The sequence below is a fragment of the Trematomus bernacchii genome, unplaced genomic scaffold, assembly GCF_902827165.1.
Source record: "Trematomus bernacchii unplaced genomic scaffold, fTreBer1.1, whole genome shotgun sequence".
NCBI lineage: Eukaryota > Metazoa > Chordata > Actinopteri > Perciformes > Nototheniidae > Trematomus > Trematomus bernacchii.
The window spans coordinates 196,030-210,659 of NW_022987626.1; the positions used below are offsets into that span (position 1 = coordinate 196,030).

Below are 14,630 nucleotides of genomic sequence, written 5' to 3' on the forward strand. Positions count from 1 at the left end.
GGTCAGTCTGAAGGGGAGGAGCTTGACCCTGGTGGTGGTGAATGGATGGTTGGGGTCGGTCTGAAGGGGAAGGGCTTAGCTTGACCCTGGTGGTGGTGAATGGATGGTTGGGGTCAGTCTGAAGGGGAGGGGCTTAGCTTGACCCTGGTGGTGGTGAATGGATGGTTGGGGTTGGTCTGAAGGGGAGGGGCTTAGCTTGACCCTGGTGGTGGTGAATGGATGGTTGGGGTCGGTCTGAAGGGGAGGGGCTTAGCTTGACCCTGGTGGTGGTGAATGGATAGTTGGGGTCGGTCTGAAGGGGAGGGGCTTAGCTTGACCCTGGATTCAGAGGGACAGGAGGTGAAAAGGGGTGGAGGAGGGTTGCGATCACTGATTGAGAGGAGAGAGAGTAGTAACATAGACATAGTAAATGAATGAGTAAAGACGGTCTTCCTGGTTGAACTTGCGCTGAGCTTCATTTGTCTTTTTACAGCATATTTTTCAAGTTATTGTTATTTTCTATACTTGTACATGTTTTTTACTTTTGCAGAACTTTGCTTGGCTTTTTTGTTTCCTGTTAATATGTTTAATTGTCTAAAAAAATCTCCTTTTAAATCAAAAACTATATTGCAATCCCCCGTATATTGATTCTGATCTGGAAACGGAGCATTGAACACTTGATGAAGTGCAACTAAGCTGTGCAGGGCTAAACATTTCAGTGTGTACACTAGGTAGTTTGGTGAGTGAGTGTGAAAATGCTATCTCCAGAGAGAGAACAATATCTTCACTCGTATATCACAAGGGTTTCAACTATCTTGGACGTGGTTTATAGCCGTTTAGTTTGCAACCTCAAAATGAATATCAGCAGTGAAAGGAAACATCTGCTATGTGTTAGTCCAGGCCGTGGATGTGCTCAGACGTTTGCTAGTTAGAAGTAAAACATCTTTTAAGATTGAACCAGAAGCAGAATGTTCTAAATAGTACATCGATTATTCTTATTATAATGTTTCAAATCTGCAAGGAAAGGTTTTAAAGCCTGTCAAGACTTGATTGTGGTTAAACGGATAGAAGCAAACAAAGGAGAGCTTGTTCTCCTTTGGGCATGATGCACATAAAGTGGCAATAAAAATAAAGAACACATAGGCGTATCTGTGATGAGATCTCCGGCACATTGTTTCCCCCAGGTTTGAACTATGGCCAGGTATCGACTGACATCATCCATAAAAACTCATTCTAACTAGCAACCCTGCAGGCTATTGCTGAGCATGCATAACCTGTTAGGTTTGAGATGTGAAGAATAACTGAAACTATCACCAACAGAAGAACCAACACTTCAAATCTTCACGCATGATAACAATGAAAGACAGAGGGTTGTTTGCGAAGACGTGTGCTGGCTGAGAGTCGAGTGCAATGAACCATTTTACAGTCCATATAATGCTTGTTGCCTTGGTAACATAACAGGTTTAGACGACATAGCAGTCTTGCTCAACAATCACATTTCACTAAAGACACATGACATGACAACAATGTCTTCATGCACATTAACAAAAATAATGAAGGAGTAATGAATCCATTATGTTTACTATAAGGTCTGCAGATAGATGTGAATTTAAAGAATTGAAAGATTAAGTGTAATCCCTCTTTCTCCTCACTATTGTTGGACACAATGAACCTCAAGGGTGTGTGTGATAGGTGGGGCAGAGCAACCATTTTAGGTAATGCTCCTCCCTTCATTCCTGCACAACCCCGCCCTGACCAGAGGCAGCATGCAGGATAAAAAGGGGGCAGAGGCAGAACATTGCATCTCAGTCCAAGTCATTCTCTTTGAGGCAGACAGATCTCCTGAGCAATCGTCACCATGACTTCTTCCTTCGTCCAGAGGACTAGCTCCAGCAGAAGCAGCATGAGTGGAGGAGGTGGTGGGGTGCAAAGGAGATATGCTTCCAGTGTGAGCGGTTCAGCTGGCATCGGATCAAGAATGTCCGTTTCCGGCGGCGGCGGCAGTTATGGAGCTGGTTTTGGCAGTGGAGGTGGAGGTGGAGGTGGAGGTGGTTTTGGCATGGGAGGTGGAGGTGGTTTTGGCATGGGAGGTGGAGGTGGAGGTGGTTTTGGCATGGGAGGTGGAGGTGGAGGTGGAGGTGGCTTTGACGCTTCAGCAAATGAGAAGGCCACCATGCAGAACCTGAATGACCGTCTGGCCAACTACCTGGAGACGGTGCGAAAACTTGAGCAGGCCAACGCTGAGCTGGAGCTCAAGATCCGCCAGTTCTTGGAGAGTAAGTCCTCCCCCAATGCCAGAGACTACTCAGCTTTTCAGGTCACCATCGCCGATCTGCAGGGACGGGTATGTCACTTGATTTCTGATTCTTTAGTTAGTCACAATGTAAATTATCTCCAGATGAATATGTTGGAAATGTACATTGGAACTTGTTTCAAAGCACATTCATGATTTTGTAGAGAAACAATTGTGTCTAATGAAATCTGTCTTCTAAACACAGATCCAGGAAGCCACCAGAATCAATGGAAGCATCTATCTGTCTATTGACAATGCAAAACTGGCATCAGACGACTTCAGAATCAAGTAAGTATCAAGTTCAGAGACAGAATCTTTCTAGGACATAGTTAGATGGAAGATCTTGGTAATTTAACTGAAGCAATACGTGCATGGTGAATATTTTGCTTCCGAGGTGCAGATGTCTGATTTATTGCTGCCTCACAGGTGGGAGAGTGAGCTAGCCATGCGTCAATCTGTGGAGGCTGACATCTCCGGTCTGAAGAGAGTGTTGGATGAGCTGACAATGTCCAGATCAGACCTGGAGATGCAGATTGAAGGCCTCAGGGAGGAGCTGATCTTCCTCAAGAAGAACCACGAGGAGGTGGGTAGTGAATGATTGACGTTCATCTGAATGAGCTTTCATTCAATTTGCTAGAATGAAGATTGAAATGTACTCAAACAACTTTGCCAAACTCTTCTTATTCAACAGGAATTAGCACTCATGAGAAACCAGATGACTGGACAGATCAACGTGGAGGTGGACGCAGGGCAACAACTGGACCTGTCCCTCATTATGGCAGAAATCCGTGAGCAGTATGAGGCTGTGGCCGCCAAGAATGCGAGAGACCTTGAAGCCTGGTTCAATGCAAAGGTAAGACTGCCAAATGCGACATAAACATTCAAGTGAAAAAAGGATTAACTATTTGTAACAACAACTGTGCTGACCTCAATTGGGAGATCAAGTGAAGTCAAACAATGGGAGAATAAAAATACAAATTATAAATCAAGAATAAACATAATAAAATCATTCATACTTAGCAAGATCCTTTTTCTAGCAAACATCTTCCCCCCACCAGCCCAAATAATTATGCAATTAAACAAACAGTGTGTCAATTTGGTGTGGGGTACAACAAGGGAAGTCACTGAACGTCATTTAGTATTCAAAAGTAAGGAATATGGAGGCCTGGGAGCCATAGACCTGGGCATTAAACTCAAAATGACCTTTGTAAAAAACATTACAGCTGCAATAAATAGGAAAGCACCTTGGGTTGAGGATGGGAAAATGGGATGGACCCTATTAAAAATTAGTTTATGGTGACTTCATAACTGAACTTGCACACTTACCGAGTAGAGTGATTTTTAAAATGGTGAATAACCCTATTTCAAATATGGTGGTTTTATAACATACAAAATCCTAACATCTGATGAAGGTAGTGAAGTCTTGAAATGAATCAAATGTTAGCAGCTTTCGGAGAGCATGAGAGACGTGAGGTGGCTAATCTCGGTCAGCAGACTTGCGTGGTCTCATGGAGCTGCTATGTCAAAAACTAAAACATGTCCGATGGTTAACTGTGAGGAGGACGAGACTTTACAGCACCTCCTCATGGACTGCTACAGAGCCGAGGAGGTGTGGTCGCTCCTACGAGGCATCGGTTTAGAATTCAATGTCAAATATAAGTCAATCATGTATTGTATTCTTGATGAAAAGATGGACATAAAACACAGGGAACTTTTTCGGCTTGTAATTTGCATCACATGTATGAAGATCTGGAAAACGAGATGCAAAATGATATTAAATCAGAGAACAATAAGTAGCTACACCATCGTGAAACCGGTTATTACCGAACTAAGAAGAAGAAAAACCCTGGGCAAATCCCAGACTCAGCCATGGGGCATTTTGAGTCTGTGACCGAATATCTCACTGGAATACAAACGTGTTCTCTGTTTAAGTTATTTATATATTTATGCATTGTGTGTTTTGTGTATTATTAATGTAACTTGTGTACTCCCGTGTCTGTTATAGTCGGAGGAACTGAACAAGGAGGTGGCTGCCAGCACAGAAGTTGTCCAAACATCAAGGACAGAAATTACTGAACTACGTCGATCAATGCAGAGCATGGAGATCGAGCTCCAGTCCCAACTCAGCATGGTAAAGGATAATGATCTACGGCAAATGAAACATATGATGCACCCAAAATATTTGACTACTAATTCACTCTTTCTCCTCTCCCGTCCTCCTCTCTTTCTCCTCTCTCTTCCACCTACAGAAAGGGTCACTTGAAGGCACTCTAGCTGAGACAGAGGGACGGTATTCCATGCAGTTACAAAGCCTACAGTGCCAAGTGACGGGGCTGGAGCAACAGCTAATGCAAATGCGCGCTGACACGGAACGCCAGGGCCAAGAATACCAAATGTTGCTCGACGTCAAGACACGACTGGAGATGGAGATCGCAGAATACAGAAGGCTGTTGGACGGAGAGGTCTCGTAAGTAGTCCACAAAGAACAATTATTTCCTTTCATTTTACACAAATAATAACGTCTGTAAATTGAAGAATTGTTCTCATATTTAATGCAAGCTCTGTGTTTCTTCCCCTTGCAGCGCTGTCACTAGTTCAGGGTCTAGCAGCAGCAGCAGCACCGTAACCACCAAGATGGTCGTTGTCACAGAGGAATATGTGAACGGCAAGTTGGTGTCCAAATCTAACATCTGATCTGCCTCGCACAGAAAAAGCAACACATTGGGCCACACCTGAGGACCACCATCACAACACATGATCCCAACACATTCTTTGCATAGACATGTGAATGCAATAAAAGGCTGCCAGTTTGCTGACTCAAATGTTGTCCTGTTTTATTAACTGTGTCCAAATAATGTCTTTAGAGTGGCGTTTTTCTTAATAAAGGTCTGGTGAAAATACATATTTGCTCTTAAACCTGACAAGACTTTTTAGCATTCCTGTTTCAAAACCTGATTAATGAAAGCCTTATAGCTTGAGGCTGTCACCACATAAAGGAATGGTTGTGAAAAGATGTAGGAAAATTGAGGATCTGCAAATCTGATGAAATTGCATACTGCTCTGCTGAACAATTTCCTCCGAGATACAATTAGTTCAGGACTTAATCACGCAGTTGGGCAATACAACATGGTACCACTCTGAAGCAGACATGAGTTAAGATTTTAGTTTTAGTTTAGTTCCACTAAACCTAAAATGGAGAGTTCATGCTCAGATATCTGTCTTTCAACAGCAGACCTTATGAGATATTTGTGTGTGAGCATAAATCACTGGATGCTGGACTGGGGTGGCAATTTGAAAAAGGGATTTTTTAACTTTTACCCAATGCATGCACGGGTATATCCCTGTCCCTCATCTCACTGATGCTGCTTTAATAGAGCGGTGCAGGGATGACGTATTTACCCTGAAGTAAGCTGCTGACAAAAAAGCAACAGGATTTCTCCAGAGGATTTGGGAAAATAGCTGGAAATAAGGTCTGTGGAAAACAAACCTGTTTGATAAATGCACGTTTTGTTCAGCCGGATAATCTCCACATGTCTACCCTACTTTTATAATGTTCTAATCATAAATCTAATCGCCAGAAGCTAAATGCTAACGTTATGCTATAAAGCAGGGGTCACCAACCTTTTTTAGGGTGAGGGAAGATTATTTTTAAATGTTGAAGTGAAATGCATCAATCTGGAGCACTTTGAGCACAACATGAATTGATGGAAACAGCTCTCAACACTCAGATGAAAGGGAGCTGTATACTTTTCAATAATCCAAACATCTCCAAACACAGGTCTGAAGCTGAGCCTTCAGACCTGTGACCCTGCTCTGGAGGCCTGAAAGCTGTGCAGAGTAGCGTTCCTGGGTCTCTGCTAGGGTGCCTTCCAGAGACGTTTTCTGTTTTGGTCGGGGGAAGATGTTTTGAGGTTAGTAATCCGGAATCATGCTTATCATGTAAGTGTAAAAGTTGTGGACTCCTGGTAGTTACTGTCTTTATGCTAACTACTTAGCCATAAAGCTAACCTGCTTTTGGATACATGGATGTACAATAAGGCTTAAAGGTAGGGTATGTAAGTTTGAGAAACCGGCTCGAGATACACTTTTTGTTATATTCCATGGAATGCTCTTAACATCCCGATAGCAATGAATATCTTAAGTGCTTTGACAAAAAATCCATTAAAAAATGTCATCTGTGGAAGCCGTAGTACTGTAAAAAGCACAACCAATCATCTGAGCCGGCCCAGCTAAAATAACTGGATGGCCTACCTGCCTGTCAGCCTTCCATCTGTGCACAAACTTATCTCGTGCCCTCATTGGTCATGTGCGCGTTCGTGTGTGTTGGAGGAGGGGCTCTGTGAGGAAGTGGCAGATTTTCTCCGGTCGTGTATTTTCAAATTCTAGCGATCTCGAGCCGGTTTCTCAAACTTACCTACCCTACCTTTAAATACAGTGTCACTTTGCCTTGCTTCCAATTTCCAATTCCTCTGGGGCTCTGAGCTCATGTTATCTGTTGGGTTTGTTTGTCAGCAGGATTACGGCAAAAACAAGTGGCTCAATTTTCATAAAACTTGGCAGAGCAATGAAGCATGCAGAGGAAGAACCCTTTTGAAAAATTGGAGTAAATCCAAATCACGAGAGATAGACAAACTAAATGTTTCACTTGAAAAGTTGGAATTGGAAATGGCCATGGGTGTGTGACCTTAGTTGTAAATATTTCAGGTTATTTACAATCATATTCACAAGAACTCTAGAGAAGCAGTCATTGGCAAGGACTTTCTTAGATCTCAGGCTCCCTTCAACTATGCTCTGTACAAAAATAATGCATATAATAATTACATTGCAAGGATACTAATACTTCATATATAAAGGTTGTTTTTTTATTTGGATTTGTTATGTCTTGTAATTGTATTGTTGAGGAACCTGCCACCAAAGTGTTTCATGCATTGCATAGCTACACCATAGCTGTGTATATGATATGACAATAAACCTTTTGAATCTTGAAACTAAACTAAAAGGTGATGTAATCTGTAAAAAACAACCACACACTGCTAGTAATACAAACAAAATATGACTGCATGACATTATGACTGGCTTCATTATATATTTATATAAAGTTGCTATATAACATTGCCAGACTCCGACCGTCACTCTCGGAGTCGGTTGCCGAAACCCTAGTCCATGCGTTTGTCACCTCCCGCTTGGACTGCAATGGTGTCCTGTTCGGGGTTCCCAACAAAACCCTCGACAGGCTCCAGTATGTTCAAAACTGTGCTGCTAGGGTACTCACACATACAAAGCCGTGGCAGCACATCACTCCCACCCTCATCTACCTCCACTGGTTGCCGGTCAAGTCCCTCATAACTTACAAAGTCCTCCTCCTCACCTACAAGTCCCTCCATGCCCTTGCCCCCCAGTATCTATCGGACATCCTTCACCCTCATGCCCCACCCCGGAACCTGTGGTCTTCAGACTACGGCCTGCTTACCATCCCCCGCACCAAACTGCGAACCTTCGGGGACAGAGCCTTCAGTGTGGCTTCCCCACCCTCTGGGACGCTCTCCCTGTGGAGATCCGCAACATCCCCACGCTTGACGCCTTCAAAAGGGCCCTCAAGTCCCATCTGTTTGCTAAGGCCTTTGGCCCCTAATCTATCTGTTGTTTTGTCTGTCTGACTGGTTGTCTGACTGCCTTTTGTTTTGTTATGTTTGTTTTGCCCCTGTTCTTCTTTGTAAAGCGACCTTGGGTCTCATGAAAGGCGCTATATAAATCCAAGCTATTATTATTATTATTATATGGGATAACACTTGAACGTGGTGACAATCAGCAGAAATGCTATAACGTTTTTTGGTATTTTATGTATATTTTGATACTCGTACATTATCACAGAAAGGCTAATTATCCAGCAAAGGTTAAAAGTAACATATTACATTAAATCAAGAAAATATTTAAGAACAATTTTGATGTGCTTTACTTAAGTTTGTTAATTTGATGGTGTTTTATACTTCAAATCTACTGCATATGAGAAGCAAATCTTTTTTTGCTTTAGTACATTTGTAGTAAGCTGCACATTTACCAGCTACAACATTAAAATCATTTATATATATTAATGCAATTTCAATATATATTATCCTGAAGGGGACTATTCTGCATAAGGAGTATAGAGTGCCACAGTGACGCGTCCTAAACCCCGGAAGTGAGTCAGCATTTCTCCACTTCCTGTTCCCTCTCTCAGAGCCAATGGGATCTCTCCATAGGATGTTGGAAAATAATATATAGGTCTGTGGTTGAGACACATTGAAGAGACGGATCACGTTTTGTTCTACGACATTAAATCCATCAGCAGTGACCCCACTGGTGATTTCTGAAGAGTTGACGTGTCTCAAAAACGATGGTTGTTACCAAGCGGCTGAATAGGTCTACAGAAGTTGAGGTCGTTGTACGTCATTACACCAAACACGTAAACACTCCTCTAAGTTAGTTAGTCCTGTTCTGCTTGAAAGCAAGTACCTGCCTCCTGCTAACTGTTCAAACGCTTCAACTTGTACCATTTAGAATCTGTGTGTTTGAATATGGATCTGAAGTTGGCGTGACGTTGAAGTCGTGCTGCTGTACTCGCCTGTAGTTCGTTTATAGCATAACGTTAGCATGTTGCTTCTGGCCATTAGATTTATGATTCGAAGATTATAAAAGTAGGGTAGACAACAAAACGTGATCCGTCTCTTAAATGTGTGTCAAGCACAGACACACTTTTTGTCGAAGGAACCGGAAGGAGTTTACTTCCGGGTTATAGGACGCGTCACTGTGGCACTCTATTCTTTTAAGACATTTTGATGCAACTGCTGTTGTACTTTGACTTTAGTATCACTTTTAATGACTATTTGCTTGAATATTTAGAATGTGCCTCTTCCACTACTCCAACTATCTGATTCTAGCACTGCATCATAAAGGGTAGACCACTGAGATTAACTACAACATGCAATGTAGTTTACTTCAGTGAGTTAACCCTTTAACACATCTACGTCTGCACTCACAGTGCCGCGGACTGTACTTAATGTTACTCTGATCCGGTTACTTATGTTGTGACAGATATTTAAGTAAGCTTTCTTAACGCTAATGTTATAATAGTCAGATTGCTCTGAAGATGGGAGGGGATATTCTATTAATGTTCACGTTCACACAGTCAGTTGATTTTTGCCGGACGTCTTTCCTGCAACGGCAGTTTTTCTGTATTTCCTCTATCCTGTAATATGAATTGATCGCTTTAAACTCCACACACGGAGCTCTGATTGGTCAGCAGGCGGTGCTTTCACTGAGTTGATCTCTTAGCCTGCAACCAAACCTCCTCCCGAGGAGGTTAGCCGCTCAGCATAAGTTACCATGGAGATCTAGCCCGCTAAAAAGAGAACCAGCGTCGTAGGACCGGAAAGCCCGAGTTTTCCCTGAAGTCAGCCGGCTAAGTAAAAATCCAGCTTCGTAGTACAGGCCTCAAGACAATGTTACCCTGCCAGTCGGCAGGTAACATAGACGAGGAGAGACGACGAACAGCCATGGAGCACAGGGGAAGACAAGACTAAATACACAGAAGGGTAATCACAGGACAAGACACAGCTGGGCAGGGGAGGCAGAAACACAAGGGCAACAGGTGAACACAATCAGACAATCAGACACACCAGGGAAACTAAAGACAGGAAGGCAAACACAGGAAGTAGGACCAGACAAGACACAAGGAGGAAAACATTTCAAAATAAAAGGTGGAAAATGAAAACATAAATCCAAAACCATGACAAGAGGACTCTTTAAAGTAGAGACACTACATACTGATATACACCTGAACATCAGCAGGAGAGGACTCTTTAAAGTAGAGACACTACAGTACATACTGATATACACCTGAACATCAGCAGGAGAGGACTCTTTAAAGTAGAGACACTACATACTGATAAACACCTGAACATCAGCAGGAGAGGACTCTTTAAAGTAGAGACACTACAAACTGATATACACCTGAACATCAGCAGGAGAGGACTCTTTAAAGTAGAGACACTACATACTGATATACACCTGAACATCAGCAGGAGAGGACTCTTTAAAGTAGAGACACTACATACTGATATACACCTGAACATCAGCAGGAGAGGACTCTTTAAAGTAGAGACACTCCATACTGATATACACCTGAACATCAGCAGGAGAGGACTCTTTAAAGTAGAGACACTACATACTGATATACACCTGAACATCAGCAGGAGAGGACTCTTTAAAGTAGAGACATTACATACTGATATACACCTGAACATCAGCAGGAGAGGACTCTTTAAAGTAGAGACACTACATACTGATATACACCTGAACATCAGCAGGAGAGGACTCTTTAAAGTAGAGACACTAAATACAATGATGAAACCTGAAAATAAGCATAATAGTCCCCTGTAAGTAACATACTATTGCATACTATTGCATTTAGTAGAAGAATACAAGTATATTTTGATGTTCTTTTGTAGCTTCCTATAATTCTGCTCTTTCCACAATGAAGATGATATGCTACCTAATAGACCTTTTTCCCAGCAGACTGTTTGGAGAAACACCAGATGTGTAATGAATCGACGCTGGCTCCGTTCCAATGCATACAGAGAAATAATTTTACGAGGAAACTTTAGCCTTTCCTGCCATGACATGTCAAACTGTAAAACAATCCATCACTTGGGTTGACAAAAGTTCCTTGAGCACCTCAAGCTAAACCTGATTTTATATGAGCAATTTGTTTTTCATTTCGTTTCTTTTTCCCACGATCATAATGTTCCCCTTTCTCCATTTTAATATATTTTCATCCTCTCCAATTTGGAAAGATCTTTTGATATCCAAACAACGGAGACAAGTATGTCCCTCCGCCTTCATCTCTGTCACACATCGACACCTTTTGTTGTTACTACCAATCTTTCTTTAAGATAATCAAAGTTCATAGTACGTTCAATCGATGAGAGGCATTCAAGAGTAGAAACACTCCTTTATGTGCTCATGCTTGTGCAAACAGGGTTTAAATGTGCCAACATTGACTTAACATAAAAGTGACATTGGCAAACACTATAAATATTCAGGACACAAAGTGAAACAGTAGCAGTATAAAAACACGAGGGTGTGTCTGACTTTTATGTTGAACCACAGTTCAAACAATTAAATACTGAAATGGCAGTTTGAAAAGAAATGTTCCTTGATGTGACATATTGGAAATAATGCAAGACAATTACTTCTCATTTTATTTTTTGTATTTTTTTATTCTGACCTGAAGGGTGTTTTGTATGATGTGTTGTATGACCGGGCTGACTGTTTGTGTTGTTGCTGTTGTAGTTTTAATGTATGTTCTGTTTTCTATTGCACTGTAATGTGACACTGTCAATCACATCACAAGCTATGTCTTTGCTGTCAATTTATAAAAAATACATATTAGTATATACAAAACAAAATATGCGGTGTTAGAAATATTCAGATCCTTTTCTAAATTGAAATAACACACTGCTAAAATACTCACTTGTGCTTACAAATAAATAACCTGACCTTAACCTTAACCTGTTAAGCCCGAGAGACCCCAGTACCGGGGCACTGCCGCAACATCTTGCAGGAAACAGTGTCTGAGGGCATGTTCATTTAATAAAACTATGAATGTTTTATATCCATGTAACGGGAAGAAACTCATCTAACTGATAATTTTTTTTTTTTTCAAAAGAAAACCCACAATGCTAACACTGAGCCTCTGAATTAGCAACGAGCAAAAAATGCTGCACAGAAAATCACTCACAAAACCTTATTATTTATCTTTTCACCACATCCAACACATCGATTCACATCGTGAGGTGACACAGAATCTATTGACACCGACACTGAATTATACGTATTTGCGACGTTATAAGCAAAAACGGACATCAAAACAGGTGACGCTAGGTAGCTAAAAATGCTAACATTTTTACCTTGGCTCTGTAGTCTCTCCAAAGTGGTCTTCAATGGCATTAAAACGACAAAAACTGCTTTTCCGTTTCCAGATGTCAAAGCTAGAGATAGGTTCACTCTGATTGAAAATTACATGCGCGAAGCCCCCACCTTTTCTCTTCACAACGTGTGTGTGGGGGACTCCCCCTTCGATTCTATTGGCTCTAACGGTCAGAAAGAGGTGTCAACCATCAAAATCGAGCAAAGGGGGGCCAGAGATATGGAAAATCCACCCAAATGACCCCGGAAGTGGTTTCTTTTTGCTAAACCTCTCTAAAAAGGTCAAATGTCACTTGTTTTGCATCAATCTTGATACAGGGTACTTATTATATGTTGTACTTTGGATTCCTAAAGCTTTTAGTCTACTAACCCATCATCCAAGGGTGGTAAAAAGAATCTTTGGACGGACACTATAATTTACAGTTTTTTACTATGTAAAATCTGAATTTTCTTTAAAATAAAAAACATCTATATTGATTCTGACTTTTCTACATCCAACTCACAGGTTTATCATTACTTTGAGAACAAAGATTATTAATTTAACCCTTTTAGAAGGGAAGATATGGTCATTTGTTCTGGGAATGTCATTTTCGAGCCTGAGACCTGAAAAACTGGTCTCCCCCCCTCAGCGCCCCACGCCCACTTTGAGCCGTGAGATCACAGTCACCATGAACAAGGACTGCTTTGCCTCATCCCTTTTCTTCTTTACCCACCAATCCACACACACACATACACACACACACACACACACACACACACGCACACACACACACACACACACACACACACACACACACACACACACACACACACACACACACACACACACACACACACACACACACACACACACACACGAGACGATAGTGACATGCAGAGAAATGCGGCCAAGGATATCTCAGGAAAAAATATAAAACACTCAGGCCCAATCCCAAACCACTCCCTCGACCCTACCCCTCCGTGACGGAGTGAACTCCGTCTGTAGCCACACTCGCAGCTCAATGAGGCTCCCTCCTGTCAGATGGAGGGAGTAAATACAGCGGCAAGCTTTGGGAAATGCCGTAACTGTATGTAACAATGGTTTCAAATCAGCATCTCTTAGACAAAAAATGTAAATTAATAACTCAAATAAAACTCCAAACATCTTTCATTGTGTTACTTTTTCTGTAAAGCTCTTTTAGTTTTAAACCTGATGTTTATAAGCTTCTTAGTTTTTGCAACAGTCTGTAAATATACACAACTTTATAATAAAATGCACACATTGACCTTTTTCTAGACTAAACACAGGTATGATCCTAAGTTAAAAAAATATGAGGTTATCATGAGGTTGTTAACATCGCAGTTTATCAGTGGATGTTTGCTGGAACTGTTTGTAAACAGCGTGTTTCCTGACGGACACACACAGCGTGACTCCGGTCAGGTAGAGACCAGTCTCAAGTCAGCACCGCTGCAGACTCGCTGTTTGAGGGCTTGATAACCCACTCCCCCTCCACACCGCTCCACACTCGTTGGTTTGGAACAGCACTTAATGTGGCGGACGGAGGGGTAGTGTGTAGGGGTAGGGTGTAGGGGGCGGTTTGGGATTGGGCCTGAGACTCAGGAATGTGGGGATGCTTCACATCTATCTGCACGCCATCATTCACACACTCACACACACATGCACGCACAAATGCACACCTCCATGCACCAGTCCCATTACGGCCATATAGGACTCGAGCAGTTCTGACCCCCTGCTGCCGATCAATAATTCGACCCCGAGCACAAAATACTGTCATCATCATCATCATCATCATCATCATCATCATCATCATCATGGGGAAGGTGTTTGACTATGTGTATGTGTATATGTGTATATGTGTGAGTAAGTGTGTATATGTATATGTGCATATATGTATTTATGTGTATGTGTGTGTATGTATGTGTGTATGTACATATGTGTATATGTCAATGAACAGGTAAAGCAGATTAAAGGTGGGGTAGGTAAGTTTGAGAAACCGGCTCGAGATACACTTTTTGTTATATTCCATGGAATGCTCTTAACATCCCGATAGCAATGAATATCTTAAAGTGGACCTATCATGCTATATTTGAATAATATAGTGTAGGACCATACCTATATAAGGCATATTTATACTTTTTTTTTCTTCAAAACACCAAACAGATCATGCATTTTAGCCATGCCTCATTTTGCTCAATTTGAAATGTTTTAACTCTGCTCTGCAAGGGCAGATTCAGTGAGAACAGCACCATCTAGAGGCCTGGCATATGTACTACAGCGTCTCCAGTGCTTTAGAACGGCAATGGCCGTGGCTGTCTCCTCCTGATTGGTGGAGTTGGCCCAATAGCCGTAGCGCCACCGTCCTGACGTCAGGACAGTGTTCAAATCTGGATC

At 41.9% G+C, this 14,630-nt stretch overlaps 1 protein-coding gene across 1 annotated transcript; it reads left to right on the plus strand.

Annotated features, from left to right (window-relative positions):
- The first annotated feature begins 1,764 nt into the window (after window positions 1-1,764).
- Window positions 1,765-5,094, plus strand: LOC117484518 (keratin, type I cytoskeletal 13-like). The gene is made up of 7 exons (XM_034132950.1): window positions 1,765-2,323; window positions 2,478-2,560; window positions 2,699-2,855; window positions 2,964-3,125; window positions 4,278-4,403; window positions 4,522-4,739; window positions 4,855-5,094. The coding sequence occupies exons 1-7, from the start codon at window positions 1,838-1,840 to the stop codon at window positions 4,964-4,966; spliced, it is 1,344 nt and encodes a 447-aa protein (XP_033988841.1). The 5' UTR covers window positions 1,765-1,837; the 3' UTR covers window positions 4,967-5,094.
- Window positions 5,095-14,630: the final 9,536 nt, after the last annotated feature.

What these genes read in the sequence shown, in the direction of transcription:
- LOC117484518 (XM_034132950.1), top strand. Translation starts at nt 1,838, where the DNA reads ATGACTTCTTCCTTCGTCCAGAGGACTAGCTCCAGCAGAAGCAGCATG. An exon ending in TCGCCGATCTGCAGGGACGG is followed by an intron (nt 2,324 to 2,477) that starts GTATGTCACTTG and finishes TTCTAAACACAG; the next exon opens with ATCCAGGAAGCCACCAGAAT. An exon ending in TCCAGTCCCAACTCAGCATG is followed by an intron (nt 4,404 to 4,521) that starts GTAAAGGATAAT and finishes TTCCACCTACAG; the next exon opens with AAAGGGTCACTTGAAGGCAC.